Source organism: Durio zibethinus, chromosome 23, assembly GCF_047325235.1.
Source record: "Durio zibethinus cultivar Kanyao isolate XHJ-2024 chromosome 23, ASM4732523v1, whole genome shotgun sequence".
NCBI classification, from domain to species: domain Eukaryota; kingdom Viridiplantae; phylum Streptophyta; class Magnoliopsida; order Malvales; family Malvaceae; genus Durio; species Durio zibethinus.
The window spans coordinates 10,390,788-10,407,751 of NC_143184.1; the positions used below are offsets into that span (position 1 = coordinate 10,390,788).

The window sequence follows — 16,964 nt, forward strand, 5'->3', positions numbered from 1 at the left end:
CTCGTCCTAATTGCAACAGTCTTTTTGTAATTTCGTCACCCTAGTAAGGACAAAAAGTAAGAAATTATAAAACTGAGTAAAAATAAAGCATTTTGACGAAGATAAATATTTCAAACCAATATCAAGGCGACACGTGTGGATCCGTTTTAAGGTGGGTGACGACGTTCCGATGCTTGTGAAGAAAACTAAAAGGTTCTATACTGATGCTTATGAATTATGTGTTTATAGATTTTACATATTATTAATAAATTATTTTATTAATAAAATGATATTATTTTATTTATTTTATTAGTAAGTAAATTTTTTAAATAATATTAATTTTTTATATATTTATTTTAAAAAATAATATTTATTTATTAATAAAATGAAAGCATGTTGTTATTAACAATGAACAAATATAAACTCCAACTAAAATTCGTCGAAAAAAGTTCAATTGAAACTAAAGGGGTCTTTTGACCACGCTCGGACTTGTCGCATGTTGTCATACTGCAGATTCTGCTTCGACACACCTTCCAGACAGTGAGACGTGTCTAATTCTTGGGTATGTGTACATCACGCGCTAAAACTGAGAATGGGAAACTTTTTACTCAAAAGGGAAAATTTTGCAGAAATTAAATGAAACCAGAAAAAGAAACAACAACCCTAAAACAACAAAAAAAATTAAATTAAAAAAAAAAAAAACCTTTTACATATTGAAAACCTGGGGGTTAGAAAGCTGAAAGTAGAGGAGCACCAAACCTACAAGGAACCAAAAGTTTCTAAGGAATTTTCTCTCTCTTATGATTTTTCTTTTTCTCAAGAATCCAACTTTTCTCTTTGTTTTTCACAAATTTGTTTACATCTGCGGGACCTGAGTCCCTGACATAGCAAAAGAAAGATCACCCCTTCAGCCAACAGCTGCTTCCCAAGAACAAAGAAAAAAAAAACATAATTTTAACAAAAGAAGAAACTATTATATACAAAGAGAAATAGTGATAATCTATACTTGTGGAGGAATAGTTAGCATAAATATATTAAGGAAATAAAGGATAAACAAAAAAAAAAGGGTTTAAAGCTTTTTTGTGGGCAGGTAATGGGGAGAGGAAGAGTGGAGTTGAAGAGGATAGAGAACAAGATAAACAGGCAAGTTACATTTGCAAAGAGAAGAAATGGGTTGCTCAAGAAAGCTTATGAATTGTCTGTTTTATGTGATGCTGAGGTTGCTCTTATCATTTTCTCTAACCGTGGCAAGCTCTATGAGTTTTGTAGCAGTGCTAGGTATCAACCCTTTTGCTCTTTCTTCCATTCTTTTTTTTTTTTTACTGTTTGACCTGTCAGATCTGTTAATTTGCTTTGCTTTGTTTTGTTCATTTTGAACTTGGGTATTTTTTTTCTGTGTATTTGATCCTTGTTACTTTTTTTATGAGGATTTAGAGCTTCATTAGCTTACAATTCTCGTACTTTTTGCTTGTTTTTATTGTTCTTTTCTGGTTATGAACTTCTGATCATTCTTTTATCTGATATTTTACATTTTTGTGATTATTTTGAGTTTAGGGTTTAGTTTTTTTTTTGGTTTGGTATAAGATCTGAATTGGAGTTATGGTTTTCTTTTGTTTGCTTACCTTTAATTATTTTATTTCTGTAGTCATGATAATTTCAAGTAGTTATCTAGTTCCTAGTCCTTAATAATTTTTTTGGAAAATTTTTTTATTGATTAGGCTACAAATTTTCATCTCAAGCAACAAAATGAAGATTTGTATCCAATCAATGTTTGTAAAAAACAAAAGATGATTCTCTTTTCTAGGTTTTCTTCTGAAGTTTTGTTCTAGAAACTGTTTATAAGTTCAGTAGATTTTTTTTTCAGCTCTTGACGATTCTATTCCCCTGTTGACAATGAGTACTATACTGTTATTCATGAGCTACATTTATCCAAAAGTCTACCATTGCAATATTCTGTGCATGAATATCTTTTCAGGTTGGTGTAGTAGAACTATCATACTTTTCATGACAGAATCTAGGTAAAACAGCAGGTTCTTCATTCCTACTGTTGTTTCTTTGTGAAAATTCCCCTATGTGCCCTTTTTTCAATAAATCAATCTCTATTTGTCAAAATAACTGAAATTCTCCTAAATAAATACATAAAACAAGGTCAGCGATATATATTCTTGTTTTTTACTAGTAAATTGATTGCTTCTTCTGGAGATATCTTATTATATAGATCTCCTTTTATAGTACACTATTTCATTACTCAGAGGTTCTTAGGGTGAAGATTTTGAAGTATTGCATCCAGTACTACTATCTTGTTTGTCCTTTTATTAGATGTTTTCCAGGTTTTATGAATTAATATATTTGTATATTAAGAATTATACAAGTCACCTTTCAAAAAGGGTTTCAATCTATAATATGAATTTTTTAAGAAATTATGTGAGCAGATGTTATGTATGATATTGTAACATCTTGATAGCATTCAGTTAAATCCTTTTATTATTAGCTAATTGATCAGTTCTTTTATGAATTTGAGTCAAATAAAACCATTGTTTTACTCCTAGTAGTTTCCAAAGAAGATTTGAACAGTGGAGGATACAAAGTCATGTCCTCAGTAGGGTTATCTTACCCCTGGTTAATAAGATGTCATGCCTTGAAATGTCCTCACGTCAATTTCTCAATGGATATTCCTAAAGTGAATCAGTAGCCTAGTTTCAGTTTTTCCTTTTCCTTATTTTCTTTGTTTTTTTAATCCTTAGATATACGAAAAATTTTTTAGTTCAACTTTGTAAGCAGCATTGTATGCACGAATTTATATCATGCAAAGTTGATATTGTGATAAAACTACCTTATATTTATGAGAGTATATTACCTACAAATTTTTTTACTACAATGTTATAATTGTCCAATCAAAATAAAAATTAATATAACGGTCTATTATTTATAAATGTGAGTTTTATATAAAATTTTGACAAATCTCATATAATTTTAAATTGTAATTGGTTAATTTTATTATAATCAATTTAGGTGATATATTCCTTAAATTTATTATTTTATACTTTCTCATGATTGAACATAGCATGATGTTTTTGGATAATATGTTGCATTATGTTATGTCTTTTATTAATATAAAAGAAATCAAATTATGAATACTATCAATAATACAGAATGATTTACGAAGTGTCAGCAATGGCTTCTCTCTAGTTAGGAAAACAAAATAATATTTATTATCATGCCAGTAAAGCCTGGGCTTGATTGTAAAAAGAAACAAAAAGTTGTTGTGGGATCCTAAGTCATGAAGAAAGTTTTGTGTGATTATAGTATACTTGGCAAGAGATGAAAGACGCTAGAAAAGGGTTGATTTTAAAGGGGGAGAGAAAATGGATATCACTTTTAACTTGAAAAGGAAGTGGAAGATTTCATGAAATAGAGTTTTGCCAAGTAGTTGTATTGTTGTGGCTGACTAGCTTCATTTCAACTTTCATATATATTTCTCCTTCACTTGATGGTCATAAATGATTCACTAATTTTTCCACTAATTAGTTCAGAACGGAATAGTATGTTCTGTATGCTTGATACCTCCCCAAACATGATTTGCTGTTAGGATTTTAGATTTTGGCTAACAAATTGAAAGGCATACTTTTTCCGTACCCATCCTTGTCATAACATATAGATCCATAAATCTATAGCTAGACACAAACTAAGAAATCACCATCAATTTTTTTTTATCTAGGTGTGATTGACTATTTATTGAATTTATCCTTTTAAGAAATTCTTAAACTTGACTAAAGATCCCTAAAAGAAAATGTTCGGATCTACTAATCAAAACAGGATTTAAAAATTCAGTTACATATGGTTACGATTATAGCACCCCCACATGCCTATTCGAAAAATGGTACCATTTTATTTTAAATTTATCTTAAAATCTTGATTCTAATAGCCTTAAATTTTTATATTGAATATTGAAAATAACCTTTAAGATTCTTCCATCAATCTAGTAGAACTCTTAAAAATATTCTCTCACCTCTATAAGTATTCAAAAATCTCATTTATTTTTTTAAAGAGGCTCTATTGTCCGAAAAAAAAGTTTAAACATTTTTATTTATTTAAAATATTTCTAATTCGTTCACTATTTGGGCCAAAATCAGAAATATTTTTTCTTTTTGAATTTTTAAATTCTTTACCATTTGGGTTTATTTAGAATTTTTTTTATTAAATTTTTTATTTCTAAATTTTTTATTATTTAGGTCAATTTAGAATATTGTTTTATTTTTTTAATTTTTAAAATTTTCATCGTTTGGATCAATTTAGAATTTTTTTTAATTTAATTTTTTTGTTTTTTTTATCTTCGGAAAGAAAATAATATGATAATTATTTTTATTGAAATTTCATTTAAATTTTTTCATCATTTAGGACAAGTTTAAAGAAATTTTTCACTTAGAAATTTCTTAAAAATTTATTATTTAAAATTTCTAAGAATCTCATATTAGATAATTATAAAATATTTTCAACCAAAAAATTTTTTATTTGAAAAAAAATATAATAATTTTTATTAAAATTTTATCTAAATTATTCCACAATTTGGGATAAATTTAAAAAAATTTCTCACCTAAATATTTCTTACAAATTTACCATTTAAAATTTTTAAGAACCTTATCCTTGGGTGATTTGTATTTAATTCCAAACTTTTTATTTAAAATTTTCTATTTAATTATTTTTTGGTTTTTTTATTGAAAATAAATATTAATTATTGTTGTTGAAACTTTATCTAAATTATTCTATCATTTGGGATAAATTTAGATAAAATTTCTTATTTAGAAATTTTATAAAAATTTGCCATTTGAAATTTTTAAAAATTTCATCATTAGATAATTATTATTTATTCTCAAAAAAATATTTTTATTCTTGTTTTATATTTTCTATTTTTCCTAAAATTTAATCACACAAAATAATAAAACTAAATAAAAAATACAAAAAATAGAAACGGTTCAACTCGGTGGCTTCGACGCGACTTAGCTTCAGGTAGAAGGTGGCTCCAGAATCTTGGCTTGACAGCTTAGTTTGCGACTCGGCTCGACTGAAGCTAAAGGCAGGGACGAGGGTTGAAGGCAGGTCGAGCGCTTGAGTCAGGTCACCCAACAGTAAAACGTACGAATCCTGGGCTAAATTAAAATGCCAAAACAACGTCGTTTTGGAGCTAGTATAAAAGCCCGAATCTAGTCTTTCTTCATCAGATTTCTCCTTCCATCTTTCTCTTTTTCCCCTTTCTTTTTTCTCCCTCTCTCTTTAGAATCGATGAACTCCGGTTGAATCTTTCACCGGATTCTAAAAATAGTCACTGGAATCTGGGTTGGTTCATTAGACATTCATCGAAAAATTTAACATTGTCGGAATCTTCAACTCGATTCTGGGATACTTGTTGAAAAATTTAACCAGCGTAAAAAAATTCACTAAAAATTTAATTGGTGTCAAAAAATTCATTGAAATTTGGAAAATTTTGTCGAAATTTGAAAATTTTTCAAATTTTTCTAGAAATCTTTAAATTTTTTTTTTATTTTTGCTGATCATTCTGCTTTTTGTCATATATTTTTTGCCTTTTCTATGTGCTTTTCCTTTGTTTTCTATCTCTGCTTTGTCCTGTTGTTGTGTTTCTGATCTGTGATCTATGTGTTTCTGTCTATTGCTCTGCTTGATCAGTGCGAATTTATAGAGAGTAATTAGAAGAATTTTTGATTAACCATAACTCCCTTTGATAAGATTTCTATATTATCATAAGAGAGACCAAAATCAACTACAATTCTACCAACACCTATCCACAATAGAATTTGTATTATCCCTTTTTTTTAATTATTATTATGATTATCTTATTATTTTACACTTAACTTAAATTAAAGATAAATCAAATGGGAAAAAAAACTAAAAATCAACAAAACAAATAATTAAATAACCAAAAATAATAAAATAAAATATAGAATAAAAATGAAAATAAATAATTAGGCCTGATAATATGGACTCTATTAAACCAGGCCCAGCCTGAACCAAATAGGATATTTACAATCCTTTGTAGCAAGCTTGACGGAAAAACTAACCTTCAGATAGCAATATTCATTTCAATTCTTAATTTCTAACTAATTATACGTATACGTGCACGGGCATGTGCAAGTCTGCTAACACATTATCTGTTTGTTTATACATAAATGTCTATGTAGGTATTCATAATCTCCATCTTTTGGTGTTTGGTTTTCTAGGTTGATCTGTACCTATTGTCGTATGGCTTCTGGGTTGGTGTTTCCTTAAATTTGCATTATATTTATCAGAAAAAAAAAAAAAAACGAAAGTTAATTTTTTTTGTTAAATAAAGCATATACACATTTTAAGTAAAACATTAACGGCTAATTTTGAAATACGTGATAAACATGGCGTCTGGCAAGCACGTTGACAATGTCATGCATTAAATCATACTTGTGCATGCATAAAAATTACAGTCCCTTTATCTTTGGATTGAATTCTCCAATACAACCTCAAGGTTCTTAACCAAGCACCTACCCACTTCTACATATATCAATCTTTATATTTCATGCAAGTAACCAACAAAAATAGTTGATTATTATCCAAGATGTATACGTGAACTTGAATATTTCAATGCAAAAATTGATATGTGTCAAAGTTTAGCATATCATTATAAATTTCTCGTCACTTTTGCCTTCCTCCCAGCATGCACAAGACACTTGAAAGATATCAGAAATGCAGTTATGGAGCAGTGGAAGTTAGCAAGCCAGCCAAGGAGCTTGAGGTGAGATGGCAATAATTTTATCATACTAGCACAATATTTGAAGTAACTGAATTCGAGAGTACGGCATGCTCATAAGCTGTTTTCTTTATTTTGACTTAAAAACGCCTTAATAAAATGTGACTATAGTCTGTCCCCCTTGGATGATGACTACATTTATAGTTTCTCATATTGTTTATCTTTGCTGTAGCAGAGCAGCTTCAGGGAGTACCAAAAACTGAAAGCTAGATATGAGGCCCTACAACAAACTCAAAGGTAATTCGTCTAACAGGCATATATACCTACCTTAGTTTTAGATTAATTGGGTAGGCTATTCTTGCATTGTATCTGTGTTTTGAACTGTTTTTCTAAGTGAATTTGAGAATGGGTATACCTTCGGAAGAATTGGAGAAGTCAACTTACTCTAGGATTGTAATTACTCCTGATCTAAAATTTTGAATATGAGCAATTTCATGTGCAATTATGTTTGGTCCTTGATTCAACAGAAATCTTCTTGGTGAAGAATTGGGCCCCTTGAACTCGAATGAGCTTGAGCAGCTTGAGCATCAACTGGAGTCATCCTTGAAAAATGTCCGCTCCACCAAGGTAACTGGGTTTACATGTTTCTAAATTTACATCATCCAATAACCTGTTCGTCAACAGCTTAGCATAGCTCCCTCTCTCTTTCCTGTCCTTTGCAGTGTCAAAAGGCAGGTTATATTATGAATTTAAAAGACAGCTAGAAGTAGATGTGAAACTATAAGGTTGAAGGGAAAATTTTGAAGATAATAGGGGTGTAAAGTTGCTTTACATTTGATCCTTCTATGCAAGTTTCTTGTGTTTGCAAGTCTGGCTTGAGGCTTATGCAAATTGAATCATTTCCAAGCCAATTTTCTCAATACTTTCACCTAGCTTTTTCAGCTTTATTACTATGTTCCAATCATAGGTGCCATGACTTCAGCTCAAATCAGGTTCTTTCTAACAAGTTATTCCCTCTTGTAGTTGCACTTTGGAACAAAGTTTTCCATCCTTTTTGCAGAAGAGTTTCTTTATGATCCATTTAAATTACGATCTGTTTAACTTTTTGCCTTTAGAACTACTGATGTGGTTACCTCTGCAGTCTGCACTACATTCTTTTGTCTGTTCGACTCCTTTTTTTTTTAATGGGGTTTCCTTTTCCAATTTTATAGGATTTGATGGTAATAGACCCATAATAACTTGCCTCTTTTCCATGCTACTGTTAGTTGTAAAAAAACCTACAAGCTTGCAGCTCCAGGCCTCTTATTAGTTATTGCAGTGATGTATTAATCTTAATGATGAAATATATGGATCAATTAGTAGCTTCCACAAGAGCATGAAATTGGCAAATAGTTATAGTATATCAAACAATGGATGCAAAATCGTAACACAACCATTCTGTTAAAATGAAGCTTTTTAAAACATAGCATATAACAGTTTTCTTCCATTAAAAATTTAATCATACCTTCTGTAACAATATGTAGTAATTTTACGGTATGATTAACTTGTCATTGCATTTCTTTTTTCATTTCCCTTTTCGCTCCAAATGTTTTTAACTTACAATTTTCATATTCTAACACTTGCTTTATTTCAACCCCTTTTGCAGACCCAATATATGCTTGACCAGCTTTCTGATCTTCAGAATAAGGTATTTGAATTTTGGAAAAAGCATCAGACTTAAGGTTTTTGTGCTTCTAATATACTAACAGGCTACCCGGCTTTGAATACAGGAACAAATGTTGATGGAAGCCAACAGGGCCTTGTCAATAAAGGTAAAATCATGTCTTAAATTACAATAGTATCTTGATATCATCTAAGGCATATTTATAGCTTGTTGTTCATGAACTTTTGACTATCTGATATGCTAGCTTGAATAACTCAACCATTATTGTCATAACTTATGAAATGAAATTAGTAAAGGGCTTTAAAAAAAAAAAACTTGAATTGGAACTCCAGAGTTCAAATTTGGGCCAAATTTTTAAGATTCAGTTGATGTTCACAGGAAATATAAAGCAAACAAGTATGTAAGAACATATATTTATGAATGTATTTGTCATCTGGATGGGGCAAACAACACATAACGCCTGTGTATGTAAGCTGATGTAAAAGTTACACGCTAAATTAATTGCTTTTGTTGTGAGTATATATTTCCACCCTCCTTTAATTTGAAAGAGTTTTACAAATTTAAATTTGCCCTAGCCGAAGTTGTAATATAAATATATAATATACAAGTGACCCTAGGCAAGCATTTAGAGGAGTCAATTACAAGCAAATATCAAGCACCTTGGATCATTTTAAATACTTCCCTCCAACAAGCCGCCAAGTCTCTCTTCCATGGGCAAATTGCTAGTTTATATAGGGAAAATATAGCATTTTATTGAAGGTTTGATACTTAATTCCTTATAAGACCCAAAAAGAATATGAAGTTGTATTCTTTTTTGATACTATGAAATGTAAAGAGTGTGACACTTTCTTCAGTTCTCAAGCTCTGCTGGCCTTCAGCCCTTACCAGTAGTTTTCTGTTTTCTTCTCTATTTGCCATCATTGTGAGATGCATAACTTTCTGTGTTTGGCAGCTTAATGAAATTAGTGCAAGAAACCAGTTTCAAGCATCATGGGAAGGTGGTGAGCAAAGTGTAACATACAGTAACCAGCAGGCTCAATCTCAGGGCTTATTTCAGCCATTGGAATGCAATCCAACTTTGCAGATAGGGTAGGATTTCAATTCCTTAATTATTTTTACCCATTCCAATAGGTTACTACCTTGTCTATCACAATTCTTAATCTCTTAGATTTATTTCCTGCTGAAGGTATGATCCTGTCGCTTCAAACCATATAGCTGCTGCTACAACTCATGCCCAGCAAGTCAATGGCTTTATCCCTGGATGGACGCTCTAAATTTTTGCTTGCACCAATATGGTTAATGGTCATAAACTAGTAGCTTACCTACTAGGTAAATGCTTCTTGATGTTGGAAATATGTACATGGTTTCAAGAGCATGCATAACCTGCATTGACATAAAAACAGCTGTGACTGAATGTGGTAAGACTATTGAAACCTTGAGCCATAGACAAAAAGGGCGTGCGATCAATTTATATATTATATTGCAAGACTTGACAAATACTATATTTTTGTTACTTCCTTTGATCTTTCGTGTATAGAGACAAATAATTATGGAATTATATTGAAATATTTAATATAATATTTAAATTTTAAAAATATCAAATATAATATTTAAATTATGAATATATTAATTAATATAATACTTGAAAAATTATTTATCTGACATGTGATACCATTAGGAACTAATTATATTAAAAGCAAATACGAAATTAATTAACATTTCATTAGAAACTATTCGTGACATGCATTAACCCTTGTTATATGTAAATATTTCTGGTGTCACCGGCTAAGCACTTACTCCACCGGTACTGATTTCTTGCCAGATTTGTTGAGCACAGTTATTCTTGCCAGCGGTTTTTAGGTGATGGATTAAAGTTAATATTCCAGGGCATAACCACATGTTTGCTTCCCTTGACTTCTTAGACATCCATTTTTAGACAGCTAAATTCTTTATCCATTATTAAGAATTTGACTGGATATTGGTTATGGGTAGGAAGATGAGCTGCCTTGCATAGTTCTTAACAGGTATCATCTAATCTTTCTGTGCATGAGATCTTCATTAGGAACATTACCATTTTATTAAGAATTTGATGAGCTCTAGAAATTTTTTTGAGGTGGCAAAGGGTTCTGGCCATTGTCCAATACATTTTTCTCTAGATTAGCTTAAACAAATTTATTTACATTAAATTTAATAAATTGATGAAAATTACTTTATTACAGTCTCACAACAAATTCGAACCTAAAACATTTTAAAAAGTAATTTTTTATTTTTAAATTTCAAAGGTTTATAAACTCGAAACTTCATTTCAGGACAGAAACACCACAAACATGAACTTAATATCTTTATCCAAAATTTTCATCTAGATATTTTGTAATTTCCAATATTTATTGTGGGTTTGACGGTGCAAATTGAGACTATCCTAATTTATTAATTTTTTTTATAATTAAAATTATCAAAATTTAAATTTTAATCATTAAAATTAAAAATATAATATTCTATCAATGCGATATTTGCCTCTTAATTTAATAATTTTAAAGTTCGTTAGGATTGCACTGCATTGAACCTCCGATGGAGGTACGGTTGCAATGAATTTAAGTGCTCACCGATGCGCTGAGACCCAAATGGGTCTCCAGCACGGTGAGGCTGATGGCAGTTGGTCATCGGACTTTTTGGTCAAGTGGTTGATCACTCCTCAATTATTTTTCCTTCCAATTTTGCCCTTATCCTTTTACTCTAAACTCAAAAATATCCTTTAAACTCATTTTTATTTAAAAGGTACAAAACAATTTTATTAATTTAATATAGTAAACAAATTTTATTATACAATATATTAATAAATAATTTAAATAAATTTTATAAGTATTAAATAATTTAAATTTTTATTATTATATATAATTTTAATTTAATATCTTTATTTTTTTTTTTCATTAGAATTCACTTCAAAATCATTGTTGCATTTGTATCAATAAACATATCCTCACCATTAAAAACAGATCACACCTCTCGTATCTAAGTTTTGGGCTGGAAAAGGTAGAAATCTAGGCTGGTCAACTGACAATTTGGCCCAAATGGCTAATGGCTCAAAGAGCTTAGTTCGAATCTTTTTCTAAATTAACAATTATAAAGCCATTCCAAACCAGGCCGAATCTACATCCTTCCGTAGAGCATGCAGCCGTTAGCTGTGTCTCCTAAAAGGTCAAAACCATACGCATTGTTCTGTTTTGAAATTTCTTAAATGTAAATGCATAGTTTAATTAAAAAAAATTGACTTTAGCATATTAAATATTAAAATTAATATTTTATAAAATTAATATTTTATTATTTTTAATATTAAAAAATAAAAAAATAATCAAAATCAATTTTGAAGTGTAGAAAAAGCAAGAGTTGTAAGTGTTAAAAAAAATGTGAACATAATTTGGAAACATAAAAAAAAAAGGAGGAACAGAGAAACAAATGAGTCACATTGACAGATGTGATATCATGAAAATTTTGTCTTGCACAAGAAAAAAAATTTTCTAGGTCAAGAATCATATATAGGTTTTACAATACCAGGAAAAGGATTCAAAAAAGTATCCATGGATGATGTTTTGAGATAAAGATAAGAGAACTTTCGTATCCAAGGATTTCTTTTTTTTTTTTTTTGCTGAAATTTGCTAATTGATAATATATTAAGCGAGGTCTCATCGGCATGAAATCATTTTCTTTTTTTAAATTATATCAAGAGAGTAAAATTTTAATATAAGTAAGAAAAATAGGGAGGTTTAGTTCGAAACCAAGTCATTGGTATTCCCTCAAATATCTTTAAATATTAGATTAATATCTTTAAATATTAGATTAAAAGTTTAGGGACGAAATCATTTTTCTTTCTTTGCCAAAAGTAATATTTTTTATTATAAAGTAGTATAGGACATCATGTATCAATATAGAACACCTTTGATGATAAAAAAAAAAAAGTTATCCATCTTTTAAATCATTCACATAAGAAAAATTTTCCATTTCTTAGCTATTTTTCAAAATTCACCCATTGATTCACATGTTATATCAGTGATACACAATTCATACCATGGTGAGAAATGTATGAAAAAGAACCAGTAATGAAAGAATCGAATGCTTTTATATTTCTTTTTTTTTTTTATGTTCTTTTATAAAAAGTACCAAAATTCTGCATAAAGATTGTGAAGATTTTTAACACATGTACCCTGGAATGCAAAGTTAGGCACAACATCTTCTTAATAAGAATTATTAAATTAAGTCCCCAATAATCTCAATTCTTGAGAAGGTCATCAGAATCTTTTTCTCTTGCATGGTACTTTTCTTCTTAATTAATTTCTTTTTTTTTTTTAAGTTTTAATCATTTTTATGTTCAAATTGTACTACAATTTTCACCTTTTTTTTTTTCTAAATTAATGAATTATTATTCTTTATATATCAGTGTCGGAATTTTTAACTCAACTATCACATATTCATTTAGTTGTATTTATTAATTAATTTTCACATTTAATTTACGACCTTTAATAATATGTGATAGCTCTTTAAGCTTTTTTTGGCCAATGATAGCTCATGTGAAGTTTAAAAACTTTACTAATACATATAATACATAGGATAGTTTTTTTTTTTAATTTTTGGTAATATTTTTTAATAAAAAATTCATAATTTAAAATAAAAAAATGATTATAAGTGCTTGAATTTTAATTTTAAACTTGTTAAATATTTTTTTTAAATATAATTGCATGAATTAAATTAAATTAATAAGTCTCGAATTTTCAACAATATCTTTGCCCTTCAATAAATGGTTTAATTGGGTTAGGAATATGTCCTTTTTTTTAATAACGTTTGGTTTATGGTACAACAAGTTATAATCTTTGGGAAAAGACATTCCACAATGGGAACCTTGTTTTAGAGCTGTAATCTTTATTACTAAAAAAGATTCTTTTTCACAGTTTAATTAGTATTTTTTTAATAAAATGAGGGAGAAGGAATATTAACTCAAAGGATCAAATCCTACTTAAAAATTTTTTTTTTAATTAATGGCATGGATATAGGTATTCAATAAACTTTTTAACCCAAAACAAAGTAAAAATTATTTTTCCTGATCATTTACAAATAAATTCTTCACTGTCTTGAAATTTTGAATATAATTTTCTATAATTTGACCCCTTTTTTAAATAATTTTATGGTTAAATGATTTGTCAACAGCAAATAAAAACATGGATTAATTCTTAAAATTGGATATTTTTGCTGCAATAAAGTTAATCAAATGCATAAATTTTGCTTGATTCTGGAAGATCAAACATCTTTTCAACATCCTTTATTTGATCGATCCTTTTTAATTCCTCCCACAACCATGGAAATTCTTCTAGCATAGCTAAAAGAGAAAGAAAATTCAGTCAAAATCACTCATGAATTTCCTCATCACCATAGATATATTAATGTATTTGGCCTCAAATTTTGCATTGGGCTATAAGAGCAATAATCCCTTGAGATTGCAAAATTCGTGTGGGGAAAGTCAAGGGGATGAGTTGAAGGAAAGGGCAAGTATTGTTCTTCTTTCTCTTCTTTCACTCTCCTTATTTTTGAACCCTAAGATATCTTGAGATTATATTTTTCACATTACTCCACGTTTCCTATGAAATTTGATTCAAAAGTTGACGAGAGTTGTTTATTTTTTTAGTAATATTGATGAAAAAATCACTCTGATCTATTAATAGAGTGGGGCAAAATCTAAAATTTAAGAATATTTTGTATTTTTAAGAAGCATGTCTATTATAAAATTAATCACATTCTCGTGTGCATCATTTTTAATAATACTTAAAAACTTTTTAAAATAGCATGCAATTTATCCTTTTGAGCCAAATATTTTTTATTTTTCAAAGGAAAATTATTAATTTTTGAATATATTCATGTAAATGACCCCATCTTTAACGAAGATAAGGACTAGTACGAGATAAATTATAAATTTGTTTGATGGTGGAATGGAGCATAGGGTTTGTGGTATCATGGTCCCCAAAGATCCTATGTAAAATGGGACCTTTCTTCAAAATTAAAATTAAAAATAAACTTATTTAAATTTTTTTGTTTTGGGACCACTTCCAAAAGAACCATGTTCACAGATTAAATTAAAAAATATAGTACTGTACTATTCTCTCATTAACCAAATAATAATTCATATTTTAATTTCATTCATGTACCAAGGGTTGGACCACAAGAACATGTATTATGCTTTATTTATATATATATATATATATATAAATCTTACCATATATTTGGTCCCATCTCCGACTGAAGTTTGCATAAAAATATTTCAATTTTTAAAGCTATAAATTAAGAAAAATTATCATATTTATTGACAGGGAAATTTTTAGATTTTACAAACAAAATTAATAAAGTAACGTATACCTTTTAAGATAATAATAATAATAATAATAATAATAATTTAAAAGGTAATGAAATATATATGTGGCACCTTTTTATATATCTTTTATTTTTAAACTATGATCTCTTACCAAATAAATAATGCAATTATTTTTTGAAAGATAATTAACAATTAGAAAATGGGAAACAGTCACTCTCTAATTATATGCATAACCTTTTTTTACTTACAATTTTAATCTCAACCTATGTATTTCTTTTCTTTTTTTATATATATATACGGATTAAGGAAAGGAGATGGCAAGGATTGAACTTATGCCTTACATGTTTTATTAAGATTTCTTAACCATTAAATCAAGAAGCTGAAGGCAACTATTTATTTCATATACTCTTCATCTCTTATAGGAAAAATGAAACGAGAAAAACAAATGTTTTTTATTTGCTTTAATTCCCATCTCTCTTATTGAACGTAACAATTTTCTTTTGTGAGACAGTTAAATTGTTCCAAGTTTTAAACAAATATTGAGACGAAAATTAGTCGATTGGGGAAACAACCCTTGTAGGTGATTTTTTTTTTTCTATCAAACACCTCATCTAAAAATGGTAAACAGCTCAATGCATTTAAAATAAAATTTTTGTCAATATTAAACTAAAATAATATAAGAAAAATAAATTTTAAATCAAATCGAATCGAATTTAAATTAAAAAAATATAAAATCGGATGAAATTTAGAACAAACAAAAAACCGTTTTGACCGTGTTTAATTTGTTGCCATTCCTAATCCCTTCCTATATGTTTAATGATCATCAATCTTCTACTACCTAACATAGCAACGTAATAAACCTTAAAGATGAAGAAGATAGCTAAGAAAGTATGACCTAATTAGGCAGAAAGGATGGCCACGACAAAAAAAACAAAAATAAATTAGGTAGAAGGGGAAGCAAATGAAAGATGAGTAACAAACCCAAGAGTATTAATTATGGCAAGTAAGGAGGCAGTGGGAGAAGAAAGAAATAAATAGGGGCATTCAAATTTTAGTTTTAAATGAATTAATTCATTGAATTAATTTAATTCGATTAATTAATCAATTATTGATTAATTTTGATTGATTATCGAAAATAATTTTAAAAAAATTTTGGGTTTTCAATTAATTCAATTTTTAAACAAAATTAATCGAAATTTTAATTGAAATATAATAAAACCTATATAAAAAACTAAAAATATATGAAATTATCAATTTCATTTCAAGTTATTAAAGTTTTTAATTTAATAATTTGATATTTGAATGTTTTTGTTAGATAATTTTATTTAATTTATTTTAAATATAAAATATTAATAATTTAAAATTTAATTTAATGTATTTATTATTTGTTTAATTGAAAAAATTAATTGAATAATCGAATTAGTTTCGGTCAATTAATTTTTAAAATTAAAAAAATTAGTTTGATTAATAAAAATAAAATAATTTAATTTAATTTAATTAATTCGATTTTTTATAATTCAATTCGAAAGTAATTAAATCAATTGAATGAACATCCTTAAAAATAAAGATGTAAATAAATAGAATATAATCAAAATTTATTACATGCATATTCTATTTATTTAATTAAAAATTATTAACATATTGTTCATTTAATAAAAAATTGAATTTATTTACAAAATATTTGTTAAAATGATCTTTTAATTTATTTTTTTACATTATAAATGAATTAAATATGAATAAATTTTTTAATTTTTTTTAATTAATGAATTTTAAAATAGTATTTATAAATTATTAAATTTAATAAATAAATATAAAATTTTAAAATTAAAAGCGGAGACTATTAGCGCCGTCGCCATAACACAGCACACGTACCTCGGTCCCACGCAAATCACAATGAATTTGCCAAAGAAAAAGAAAATGTACCGACGCTGTTGCTGCAGTGCAGTACCACGACCTGTGGCTAAAAAACCAGTCACCGCTCACTAACGACTGTTTGTCTGTTTCAGCCTTTCAACCTATCATCTTCGACAACATTTGACCCCTAAGTCTACTACTTCCCCCCTACACTCTCTTTTCTCTTACAATAAAAAGCCAAAATAACTACCATAAATAAATAAATAAATAATATTTTATTACTACTCCCCATTTTTTCTATTTTATTTTTCCCAATCTCTCTATATATGGAAAGATAAATAGGTTGAGAAAAAAATTCAAAATTACTATATTCAGTTTAATTT

The 16,964-nt window shown here is 28.1% G+C and overlaps 1 protein-coding gene across 2 annotated transcripts; it reads left to right on the forward strand.

The window, feature by feature from the left end:
• Positions 1–703: 703 nt before the first annotated feature.
• LOC111314594 (agamous-like MADS-box protein MADS2) lies at positions 704–9,877 on the forward strand. Of its 2 annotated transcripts, none has more exons than XM_022916094.2 (8): positions 704–1,257; positions 6,679–6,757; positions 6,945–7,009; positions 7,240–7,339; positions 8,358–8,399; positions 8,482–8,523; positions 9,328–9,464; positions 9,562–9,877. In XM_022916094.2, exons 1-8 carry the CDS (start codon positions 1,073–1,075, stop codon positions 9,647–9,649), a joined length of 738 nt encoding a protein of 245 aa, XP_022771829.2. In that variant the 5' UTR covers positions 704–1,072; the 3' UTR covers positions 9,650–9,877. The 2 variants fall into 2 exon arrangements, with proteins under 2 accessions (XP_022771829.2, XP_022771830.2); XM_022916095.2 differs by having other exon boundaries at positions 706–1,257; positions 6,948–7,009.
• The last annotated feature ends 7,087 nt before the right edge of the window (positions 9,878–16,964 follow it).